General features: G+C 42.0%; 1 protein-coding gene across 1 annotated transcript in view; it reads right to left on the reverse strand.

The window, feature by feature from the left end:
• Positions 1–328: 328 nt before the first annotated feature.
• The window catches only part of PRX (periaxin), a 64,719-nt gene continuing 52,377 nt past the window's right edge, over positions 329–12,670 (reverse strand). The window contains exons 5-7 of the mRNA XM_083159713.1: positions 11,784–11,943; positions 11,197–11,384; positions 329–9,084 (exon numbers count right to left, since the gene is read on the reverse strand). Coding sequence (XP_083015839.1) covers positions 2,938–9,084; positions 11,197–11,384; positions 11,784–11,943 — 6,495 coding nt within the window. The 3' untranslated portion in view covers positions 329–2,937. The remainder of the gene's footprint in view (positions 9,085–11,196; positions 11,385–11,783; positions 11,944–12,670) is intronic.

Raw genomic sequence — 12,670 nt, forward strand, 5'->3', positions numbered from 1 at the left:
AATACCACAAACACATACCTATCGTTCTACACCCATGGGTCTTACAGCCTTCAGTTTGCAGGCTCATCTAGGGGGCATGAATTTCCATGTGTGGCACGTCTAGGTGGCATGCATATAAGGTATGATTGGCACCTAGACCTCAGGGGTAATGCAGAATCTTGCCAGCCATTTTGGCCTTAACAGGGTTGGCAGGAAGTCATGTGGTCCAGGAAATGTTTGGTTTGAAATTGGAAGAAATGTTTTAAAGTATGTTCATTTGGCATGGAGCCAGAGAATAATCTATATGATCCTTTATTGGGAAAATCAATGGTTTTTTTTTGTGGCATTGATATATACTTCTACACAGAAAGTACAGTCTGTGTTGAGCAACTGCTGACTCTCTATGGCTTTGCAGAAGTAATGTTAGAAGGCAGGCAGGGTGAGCCTATAAATCCTATACCAGACTCCCAGTTCCCAGAGGTCAGTCTCCCCAGGTGCATGGTGACTGTACACTGCTATTCTCTAGGAAATAACAGGTACAATTTGATTGGTTGCTATGGCAATACATCCACCGCTACTTTTTAAAAGTCTTAAGTCTCCCCCCGTTGGAATCGTTTTTTTTTTCACACATCATGTGAGGTGACAGACACCAAGACTTGGCCTAGACGTACACATCATGTTAGGTGACAGACACCATGACTTGGCCTAGACTTACACATCAAGTTGTTGGATGCTGGACGATTTGGGCCTTTTTTTTTTAACACGGCAATAATTTCCAAGGCAAAGTTGGTTTTGCCTTGTCAATGTTTGCCGCTTTAAAAAAAAATAAATCTGAAATCGTCCGACATCCTGCACCTCCAGCAAACTGACCCTATTTCATATTTTCCTTAGACTTGGTTTATACTTGATTGTTATGGCCACCAAGACATAGCCTAGACTTACACATCATGTGAGGTGAGGGACACCAAGACATGGCCTAGACTTACACATCATGTGAGGTGAGGGACACCAAGACATAGCCTAGACTTACACATCATGCGAGGTGACGGAAACCAAGACATGGCCTAGACTTACACATCATGCGAGGTGACTGACACCAAGACATGGCCTAGACTTACAGATCATGTTATGTGAGTGACACCAAGACATGGCCTAGACTTACACATCATGCGAGGTGACGGAAACAAAGACATGGCCTAGACTTACACATCATGCGAGGTGAGTGACACCAAGACATAGCCTAGACTTACACATCATGTGAGGTGAGGGACACCAAGACATAGCCTAGACTTACAGATCATGTTATGTGAGTGACACCAAGACATAGCCTAGACTTACACATCATGTGAGGTGAGGGACACCAAGACATGGCCTAGACTTACACATCATGTGAGGTGAGGGACACCAAGACATGGCCTAGATTTACAGATCATGTGAGGTGACGGAAACCAAGTCATGGCCTAGACTTACACATCTTGTGAGGTGACGGAAACCAAGACATGGCCTAGACTTACAGACCATGTGATGTGAAGGATCCCAAGACATGGCGGGATGCGGTCATTTTGTCTACAGCATGATGGTCGACAGTTATTAGGTCGACACCATTGGGTTGACATGGGAAAAGGTCGACATGGGAAAAGGTCTACATGGTTCTAGGGTGAAAGGTCATTAGTTCGACAGGTCATTAGTTCGACAGTCAAAAGATCGACATGGGGTTTTTCACAGTTTTTTGCCCCGACATGTGCCAACAGGCGGTGTTTCATATAAAAATAGTGTGCCGACGCTTAACGAGCGATGCGAGGGGATGTGGTGCACTTTAAACTGTGTCCATGTCAACTGTCAGGTAAACAAAACTGTGAAAAAACCCATGTCGTTCTTTTGACTGTCAACCTAGGCATTGTCGAACCAATGAAAAACTCGCAAAAGCAAATTCCTTCTCAAATGTACAAAACCATGTGCACTGCAGGTGGGGCAGATGTAACATGTCCAGAGAGCGTTAGATTTGAGTGGGGTTTCACATTAAGTGAGATCTATATTACAGTAAATATAAAGCAGTCTGCCCCACCTGCAGTGCACAGAGTTTTGTCCATTTAAGCAGGAATTTGCCTTTGCGAGTGAACCAGAATAAGGGCCAATGTACGAAGGATTGCACATGATTGTATTGTAGGTTGAGAAAAAAGATACACACTGCATATAAACATATAGGTTAAATGGAATATAGGTATTATGACCACTGAAAAACTCCGTGCTGGCAAAGCTGTGGGGTATGTGGATGTTACGTGAGTATTAAGGCCCCTACAGACGCTGCGATCCTTTAAGATCAAGGCAATATTCACATTTAAAAAGTATTTTCAGTTTGTGTTATACATTAGCAGATTACTGTGTTTCTCAAGTAAATGTTCAGAGAAGCTCTTCACGTCACTCCAACGACCACGCTAGACGTGGAACTGTCAGGACCACAGCATATTAGACCCAATCCTCCATTTATTGTTTTAAAACATGAGGATCTGTAACTTTAACCAAAAGCAAAGCACTGCGTCAACATTTCCCATCCCGTGATTCTAGCTCAGCTCTGCATTCATGGAAATTATCCCTAAAAGAAATGAATCCCTGTCTTCTCAAAATAAGTGGTGGTAGCTATAACACTACACACCATTGCAGTTACTAAAGACAGACCATTTACCAGCGTCCCACATAGTATGGTATGAAACTGACACCATATTTACGCATTTTGCCTATAAGACTTCAGGCGTTTTCCTTAAAGGTTCATTAAATAATGACTGATTTAGAATGATAAATGATCAATCTGCTATCGGCAAACAAAAACATAGTCACCTTGATGATGACCTCTAGGGAAGTCATTCAGTAGAGACGCAGGAGAGATTATTTTTAAGTGTGCAGTCTGCAACTTTTCAGTCTAGTTCTCGTATTAAGTCTTTGGTTAAAACAGTTTCTGTCTTATATGGCCAGTGTCTTCTCTGTTACAGTCTCTGTTTTGATTTGCTTTGTTGTTGTAACTTTCAGAAAACCCAGGGTGTTCTCCTCCTCTTTTATTATTTGTTCCTCTTGGTGAGTGGTAAAAACCACTTGGGGCAGGCTGATTTGGAAACCTGCTTGAGAGCTCTCGTCTATGTTTTTTTGTGTCTCTGTAGTTGCTTCCACCTCTGTCTTTGTGCTCAGAGATAACTTGGGTATCTTATATTTTGTTACTTTATCTTTACTGCTATCCCCCTCTATTTCTTTCTGAATCCCAGTATTGTCTACTCTGTATTCTCCCTTAGATTTACTTGACAGGAATCCAAGGGAAATTCGACCCTTTCCTGACTTTGAGTCTCCCTCTCCAATGTTTTCCATTGATGCCATCTCGGTTCTTGTAGAGGAACTGATCGGGTGATCCTCTCCCTTCTCTTTTTTCTTGAAACCAGAGAAAGTGAGTTTAGGAGATTTAAATTTGGAGGAGAACGAGCTCTCATTGGCTTCCTCTTTCGTCTCTTGCTCAACCAACTTTAGATTAATTTCAGAATCTACTTCTTTGCCTTTGTAGGGTGAAGAAAATTCAACTTTAGGAAACTTGAGTTTTCCATCCTTTCCAGAACCATCCTGTGATCCATTTTGGATAGATATCTCCTTCTCCCCATTTAAATGGCCTGGGGAACTGGTGCCATTTACATTTATGTCTCCTGAGTTTGTTTTGGAGGAAGAAAATCCTAACCTGGGAAACTTTATCTTTGTAGACTTAGCTGTGTCATCAAGACTCCTGTCGGCATTTCCTTCTGTCCTTGTCGAAGACTCAAATTCTCCATTTACTTCTACCCCTTTACCTTTACCTCTAGACCGACCAAAAGAAGGTTTCATCTTTATTTTTGGTATCTTAACTTTTACTTCTGGACCTTCAGTTTCCAAACTTGTGTCAGATGATAACAGACCTGTACTTTTGTCCTTGACTTTTCCTATAGAGAAAATATTTTTTTTCTTCTTCCCCTCATGATCTGTATCATGGTCATAGCTCTTTATCTCGCTGTCTTTTGCCTCTGACTTCAATTTTGGAGCAGAAAGCTCAACATCTGCAGACATAACTTTAGGTAAACTGACTGCAAACTTGGGTAATTTTACTTTGTATTTTCTTTCAGCATCGTCTTCAGTTGTGCTATGTTGTTTGTGTTCATCCTTGATCTTACTGTCCTTCTTTGTATAATCACCTCCTTCCATATTCTTGGATAGTTTGTGTTGAATTTTTGCCCCTTCCACTTCATATTCAGCATGTGCTTTAATTTTTGGAGAAGATATTTCCACATCTGGCATCTTGAACAAAGACGTTTGTCCCTCTGAATCAGCATCAAGATATACTTCCATGCCATCATCTCCCTTCCGTCCTAGTAGTCCAATTGCTGGTACCTTGATTTTTGGCATTTTCAGCCCCACATCTATTTCTAAATCTTCAATGCTTGATGATTTGGTGCTTTTTGTCTTATCATCTGTACTGGCATGTACACTTCCCAAGGAAGTCATTGGTCCATCGCCTTCACCTCCTGAAAACCCAACATCAGGCAAAGAGATTTTTGGCATTTTGAACTTTAAATCTGCACCTTCGTCAGATGGATGCAATGGCTCTGTGGTAATGTCTGTAGTCTTGCTTGAAATTCCAAAGGATGGCATCTTGAATTTAAATGTTCGCCCATTTTCAGACTCTTCATGATCGGAGACCTTTACATCACCTTTCACAGTCATTTTATGGTCACCTTCTGTCTCCATGTCCTGCCCTCCTTCTCTTTTAAGAGATCCTACTTGAAGTTTCGGCATTTTTATTCTGAAGCCCCTAATACCTGAATCAGAACTCTCTTCTATTTTGGAAGACTTAACATCTACTTTGGCAGTGTCTTTATCTATAACAGTGCTGGGTCCACCAAATGTAGGCATCTTTATTTTTGGCATCTTGAACTTTAGGTCATGTTGGTCACTTTCAGAGCCACCTAATTCTGCTTTTGGTGTCTTAAAGAAATCAGCTTTTACATCATCCTTGTTTAGGCTTATATCTAGTTCTAGTTCTGGAGCCCTTATTTTAGGAGTGGACATTTTTGGCAGCTCCACTGATGGCAAACTAAACATTGCTTCAGTGGCGCTTGTTTCAGCACTTGAGCCATGCATTTTCATCTCACCTTCAATGAAGGGTATGTCCTCTTCATCCAGTTTAACTTTGGGAAGTGTAATATCAAAATGTGGCATTTTTAGTTTAGACCCTTTCAATTTGACCTCAGACTCCGTGGCTTTAGCCCCAAAGATGTCCATCTTGGCTTCAGAATCCCCAAATGTAGGCAATTCTACTTTTGGCATTTTTAAGCTTGCAGCATTTTTTTCCAAACTAAGTGGGGTTTCATGCTCCAAAGATGTCTCCACGCTTGCATTTGGTAAACCAAAATTCAATTCTAGATCTGGGACAGAAACATTGAGGGATGGAAGTTTGGGTATTTTTAAATCTCCTTCATATGTTTTGATATCGACATCGGAAACATCGACTTCAGCTTTTGGTGAGAAGGAACTGATGTCTGTTTTAACACATGGGACAGAGATTTGTAATGAAGACACTTCTGTTGGAGCAGAGATTTCCAGAGATGGCATCTTTATTATGTCACCATATTCAGCCTCTGAGATCCCAAGACCTACTGACGTTTTTATTTCCTGCTTTGAAAGGGCGACACCAGCTGTCTTGTCACTTTTTATTCCAAGGGAAGGTAATGCCACCTGAGGGACTTTCACATGGACATCGGGCAGGTGAATATCTTCTTTTGAACTTTTTAAAGTTAGGTCAACTTCTGGAGCCTTTATTTTTGGAGGTGACATTTTAAATGAAGGCATTTTAATGAAAGATGACTTTTCATCACCCTCTTGGGTCTCTAATAACACTTTAGCTTCTTGTGCAGCTGTTTTTACTTTTTTGGTTTTAGCTTCAGGGATACTGAGCTCAAGTTTTCCTTCAGAGACATCTACATCTTTTCTAGACATTCCAAATGAAGGCATCTTGATTGCTGGCATTTTCATTTTTAATTCCTTGCTTTTCCCCTTGGCTTCAATGCTGCCTGCACCAAGTTCACCAGAAGATGCCTCTACTGCCTTCACAGATTTAGAAGGAGATCCTTTCCGTTTCTCCATTTTTATATCTTCATCACTTCCTTTGCTCCTACCAAATTTTGGAAGAGAAAATTTGGGAATGTTCAGCTTAACATCTGGAATGTCAATGTTGATTTCATGTGATCTGTCTGTACTAGAAGTGTCTGCCTTTGGCATGGCAATGTCTACCTCTAATTTTGGAGCCGAAATGTCAACAGTCGGAAGTTTAACTGATGGAAGTATAACTTTTCCATCAGATGATGTATTCACTTGGCCAGCAGAAACACCCACCTTCCCTTTGCTAGCTTTTACATCTATTCCACCTTCAACATCCTGTTTTGATTTTGGGAACATTATTCCAAATTTTGGCATTTTCATTTTTGGTCCTTTGATGGCAATTTCTGTGTCCCCCTCTGCATCCATTTCTCCACCTTTCTTGACTTTGGGTCCAGAAATGCCAAGTTTGCGAAGAGAAAACCTTGGGGCTTTCCATTTAACATCACTCCCACTCAGATCCTCTTTACTTGATAACTCAACTGTAGCTTTTGGTATGTTTGCATCAATGTCCACATCGGGAAGTTTTGGTGTAGTTATTGCAACAGAAGGAAATTTCACTGAAGGCAACGTTATTCTGGCTTCTGTATCTTCTCCATGTTTCTTTTCTAGTTTAACTTTAGGTGGTGTGGCATCAGCCTTTTCTTTATGTTCACCACCTCTAGCTTCGATGTTTGTGGATTTTCCTACTCCAATTTCAACTTTTGGGAAACTCATATGTACCTCTTTATCTTCTATGTTAAATCCAGGCCCCTTTTTCTCTGCAGCAATGTGTGGTCTAGAAATCTCCCCTGTGATCTTTGGAACATCAAGTTCAACATTCATATTTTTGGTGACATCACTTAGTTTAGGGAAGTCCAACTTTGGCATCTGGAATTTCATGTCTGCTTCTTCCAAAAGTGGCTCAGAAGCTTCAGTTTTTAATTTTGGTAAATTTAGGTCAAAGTCAAGGCTTGGAGTATCAATTTTAAGAGATGGCATTTTAATAGAGGAAAGACCTAGCTTTGAATCCCCGGTCACTCCATCAAATGCTATTGCATCAGACTCTACTTTTGGCAGCTTCACTGCTACCTTAGGTTTTTCTATTGACATACTTTTGTCACGTTTTGGTGGTGTTATACCAAATTCAATAGGTTTAATCTTGGGAACAGAAATATCCAATTCAGGGACAATTATTGTATCATCTTTTACTGTAAGGTCTCCAATTTTTGGAAGAGACACCTCAGGTGTTCCAAGTTTTGCTGTCAAGTCAAGCTTAGGTAAGGAAACTTTGGGCATTGTAAACTTCAAGTCACCCAAAGCTGAACCCTCTAACTCGGGTGCTTTAATATCTGCCTTTGTTGTATGAGTTGTGACCTCTAGTTTACCTAATTCTCGGTCCTGAAATTTTGGCAATGAAATATCTACTGATGGCATTTTAACTGAGGGAAATTGTAAGTTTGTTTCCACTTCTTTTGCATACCCTCTTTCTTGATCGACCATTTCTGATTTATCTTTGGAAAGTCCTATTCCAAAACTGGGTAAATTGATTTTAGGTCCTTTCAATTTAATCTCCTTATCTTCCCTTTTCCCAGCTGCCACTTCTGCCTGGATTTCCTGAGTCTCACTCTTTAAACCGATTTTAGGAAGACCTATCTTGGGCATTTTGAGTGACATGTCTGGGATTTCAAAAGAGCCCTCTGCTTCAATTTTCTCTGCTTTCACATCAACATGTTGGACAATCCCAGCATAGGCATCTTTAACTTTCATTCCCGTCCTTGGAGGACTTACTTTCGGCATCTTTAGCACCACATCTGGAACTTCAAAAGACTCAACAGTAAGGTCTCCTGATTCCAACTTGGGAACATTGATGTCAAAATCCACTTTGGGAGTACAAATGTCAAGAGATGGCACTTTTATGGCACTTCTCTGTTGACCATCAGGACTATCTCCTTCCAGTTTTCCTTTAGGGAGAGAAATACCAAACTGTGGTGCTTTCATAGATGGAATTTTAAACTTATCGTCAGAAACTTTCCCCTTAATATCTTTTTTGACTTGTGGTGGTGTTACATCTAAGGCAGCTTCTGGAGCTTTGCTGGACATGCTAAATTTTGGCAGTTTGATCTGAAAGCCTTGCCCAGTAATCTCAGGTGTCTCCACTTCAACAGAGCCATCAACTTTTGGCAAACTCAAATCGACATTCACTTTAGGTGCAGCTATTTCAACTGAGGGCAATTTGATTTCAGTTTTTTGCCTTCCATCAATCTGAACAGCAAGGTCTTGCTCCTTTTGTACTTGAGGAGTGCAAATTCCTACCTTTGATATTTGGGGCATACTGAGCTTGGCACCTGGATCTTCCACTGCAAAATCAGCTGAAGGCATTTTAATTTCAACATCTGGAATTTTAACCGAGGTGCTTAGTCCAGGCACTTTAACACCTCCAGAAACTTCTGGCGCATCAGCTTTTATTGTTGGTAGTGGTATGTCGAATTCCACCTGGGGGGCCTTGAAAACTTTTTCTTCCTTGGTGTCTGTTCCAACCTTTGGCACAGAAATTCCAATTTGTGGCTTGGGAACTGTTATATCCACTTTAAGTGATTTGGATTTTGCTTCAACCTCAGCTCCAGCTTTTGCTGAACCAGCTTTAGTTTCAGGAACATCCACAGACACCCCCCCTGTGGCAGCTTCTTTAACCCGAAGTCTTGGGAATTTGAGCTTTGGTCTTTTGTGCTCTGTCGTGGTTCCTTTGGCAGGAATTTCTGTGTCAGTAGAGGTTTCTGCCCCAGCCATGGTCTTTAATAACTTGGAGAATTTGGGGAAGGAAAACTCAACGTCTACTGTTGGAATGTCCATGCTGGCAGCAGAAAGTTCTGAGCCTTTCACAGCTTCCATGGAAAGATCTGAGTCCTTGACTTGACTTGGCATCTTCTTCTTTTTCTTCTTCACTGGTGTCAGGCTTTTAACAGTCTGAAATAAATTAGCATATTCAATTAGTCCATGTATTTCGTGTTTAATTACAACAATGTATTAATTAAAAGTCAAGTCTTTAATTTAAAAAAATAATAGATTTGCGCTCATCAGGTTGTACTAAAGGAAATGGGTTTTGAGGGAGACACACTTTTACATTGCAAACTGAAGTCAAATATTATGCAACCACAGCAAACCATAAAACTCACTAAGTAGCCAAATAAGCAACTGAGAGGTAGATTTATTAAGCTTGGTGAAGTGATAAAGTGTCTGGTTTATATCACCGTCCAATCAGCTCCTACCTGTGAAGCTACAGGCTTGGTTTGAAAAATGACAGGTAAGAGCTGATTGGCCAGTGATAAAAACCAGACAGTTTATCACTTCACCGAGCTTAATAAATCTACCCCTGAGCCAAATGCTTAATGGAAAAAATGGGATAAAGACAAGAATGTTATTCCATTGCCAGTGTAGTAAAGGTACTCTTACTGCACCACTATTTACATAGACAAGTTCCAGGTCACCATATATACTAGAACGTACACTACCAGATGTTTTTATTATATAAAATAGGTAAAGTCATATATAATGGTCAGAAAGTTGGAAATACAAAGGAATTGCACCAGAATAACTCACAAAACAGTAGAGGGTACGGATCATTAGCTCTACAGTAGTTAGATCTACATGTATTGGGTTGACACCATTAAGTCGACATGGAGAAAGGTCGACATGGGTGTAGGTCGACATGGGTGTAGGTTGACACAAGCATTAGGTCGACATGGGCAAGGTTGACAGTGAAAAGGATGACATGGGGGTTTTCACTGTTTTTTGACCCGAATGTCGACACAGTCAACATGGGACACTGAAACGTAGCACTGCGTCCCCTGGCCCCGCATCCCCTCCCAGGGCTCGCTATGCTCGGCATACTATTTTATTCTCCCACCACGCCCTAGTCCAGGGCTGGGCAACACCGGCCCTCCAGATGTTAATGAACTACACATCCCAGGATGCTTTGCATTAGTTTTGCTATGTGGCCATGCTGAAACTGATGCAAGGCATGCTGGGATGTCTAGTTCATCAACATCTGGAGGGCCGGTGTTGCCCAGCCCTGCCCTAGTGGATGGTAGGGCATGAAATACCACCTGGGGGGGGGGGGGGGGGCACACTCTGGGACTCAGTAAGCTGCAATCTTCACAGCTTACCGAGTCAATCAGAATCATGTATTACTAGTTAAAAGCCCGTCACAATAACGTATTCATCCGTGACGATAATTCCCTCAGGGGGAAATACAGGCACTCGCCTATATAAAGCTGCCATTTCTGACAACATTAAATGACTGTTTTGTTGAATAAGGTCCTGGATTGTCAAACACGCATCTGTCTTCCGTCAATCCGCGGCCATTATTGCCGATCCACGGACTTTCCAATACTCAACAGTTGGAATATTGAATTCTGACTGGAGTTAAGTCCCCCATACCCTGAGCCGATTTGGTCCGATTGCGACTAATCGGGTCATTAAATCGGACCAAATCGACTGTCCCTGAATTACCATCGGTCTGATGCGCGGCCCGGTGCGCATTGGACCTGAGCAGGTGGTCGGACCTGCTGGCCATCCGACCACCTGTCTTGGGACGCAGGCGATCCATCACAACAAATTGTGATGGATCGCATGCGTCCCTGCCTGGGCAGCTCGCAGGGTAACGGGTGTCCGTACACTGCTGCGAGACATCGCAGCAGTGTATGGGCACCTTTAGTGTCAGAAGCCGGCAAAATCGTCCGGGATTCTGACTGTCCCTATCTGCTCCTACCTCCAATCTCTGTCTTCGCAGCTCACTCTCGGCATGTTCAGCAAATTTGAAACAAATCATTTTGATTTCACTTTTTGTTAAGGAGTAATTTTGAGTGGCCTCTAGTGGTCACTGGCAGTACTTCACCTCAAAGGTGAGAAGTATTTAGCCTTTTATACACAGTAGATAGATAGATAGATAGATAGATAGATAGATAGATAGATAGATAGATAGATAGATAGATAGATAGATAGACCTGTCTGGTCATAATGAAAGAATTCCCTACAGATTTAAGTTTGAAGCCCATGAAGGTATGTGCCACTACTTGCCATTTTTGGTATCTTTGCCTTTGGACTCTTCACCTCCACGGTGCCAGGGGTAACTGTGACATCACTAGATGGCACCGTCCTCTTGAGGCAGTAAGCAACTTTATATTGCTCTGCGTACTGGAGGATTTGCAACGCATCTTCATATTTAACGTTTTCAAAGTAAACTCTGGCACTGATGATCTGGTCTCCTGTAACATTGAGGGAAAGATAAGCAGGAATTACTTTTCCTTCAACAAAGGATTGATCTAGAACCATATACATTATACAGTAGGTAATGGGCTTCTTCTTCTCCCACTGATACACTTGGGTCCTCATTCACAGATGTAGGCTGTTCATAGAGCATCTGCGTCTTCCTCACTCCCAACATGCTGCATCTTAGGCGGCACTGCAGCCATCATCACACCCACTGAGACCGTCATGCACATATCAGTAACCATCGGAGATGTTCGCAAGTCATTCAGTCTGGATCAGACACTTACTCTAGATAGACTTCTTGCCATATATAATGTGTCTGCTGCAGAAAGAAATCTGCAAAAAAATCTAATTGACATAATCCCCACAACCTTTCTCACCACACTATTATATACCTTCAAGCAGAGGTAAGGATTTGGAAGCTGGGGAGTCTTTGAGGATATCTGAGATGAAGAGTCCGTCTTTGCCTCCTCCACAGACACTGATACCAGTCATTCCAGCATGTGCTTCAGTTTCCACAATCACCTCCACCATTTCTGAGGTTCTCAGCTTTTCCTAGTATTAGAGACATTACACAGACTTTAACCACAAAATCCTGGACTTAGTGCTCAACACCTCGAGCTCACATTGCTTACATGTCTTATGTTCTGGTTAGCTCTAACTTCTCGCATCTATGGTATTTCTCACCAGGACAATCCTCCTGTCAGTACAACTCTACCATACGTAACATTTCCATAAGGGGCAGCACGGACGGTGTAATGGTTAGCATTACTGCCTCACAGCACTGGGTTAGATTCCCACCATGGCCCTAACTGTGCGGAGTTTGTATATTCTCCCCCTACTTGCGTGGGTTTCCTCCGGGTACTCTAGTTTCCGCCCACAATCCAAAAATATACAGGTAGGCTAATTGGCTCCCAACAAAATTAACCCTAGAATGTCTGTGTGTGTGTGTGTGTGTGTGTGTGTGTACATGTGGTATGGAATATAGAGTGTAAGCTCCACTGGGGCAGGGACTGATGTGAATGTTCAAATATTCTCTGTAAAGCGCTGCAGAATAGGTGTGCGCTATATAAGAATCTGTTATTATTAATAATAATAATAATATATACATATATAAACCTCATTATCAGGGTTTTACCGCATTTTGATATGCAGGAAAACCTGCATGGCGATACCCCATAGAAGCCTATGGGCTTTTTAACGCCACCCACACCACCCAGCTTGGACCTCCGCCGCCTTGCACTGGCCACCCCTCACCTGTGTCCGGTCAGCACAGTACTGT

The sequence above is a fragment of the Crinia signifera genome, chromosome 9 (assembly GCF_055691185.1).
Source record: "Crinia signifera chromosome 9, ASM5569118v1, whole genome shotgun sequence".
NCBI classification, from domain to species: domain Eukaryota; kingdom Metazoa; phylum Chordata; class Amphibia; order Anura; family Myobatrachidae; genus Crinia; species Crinia signifera.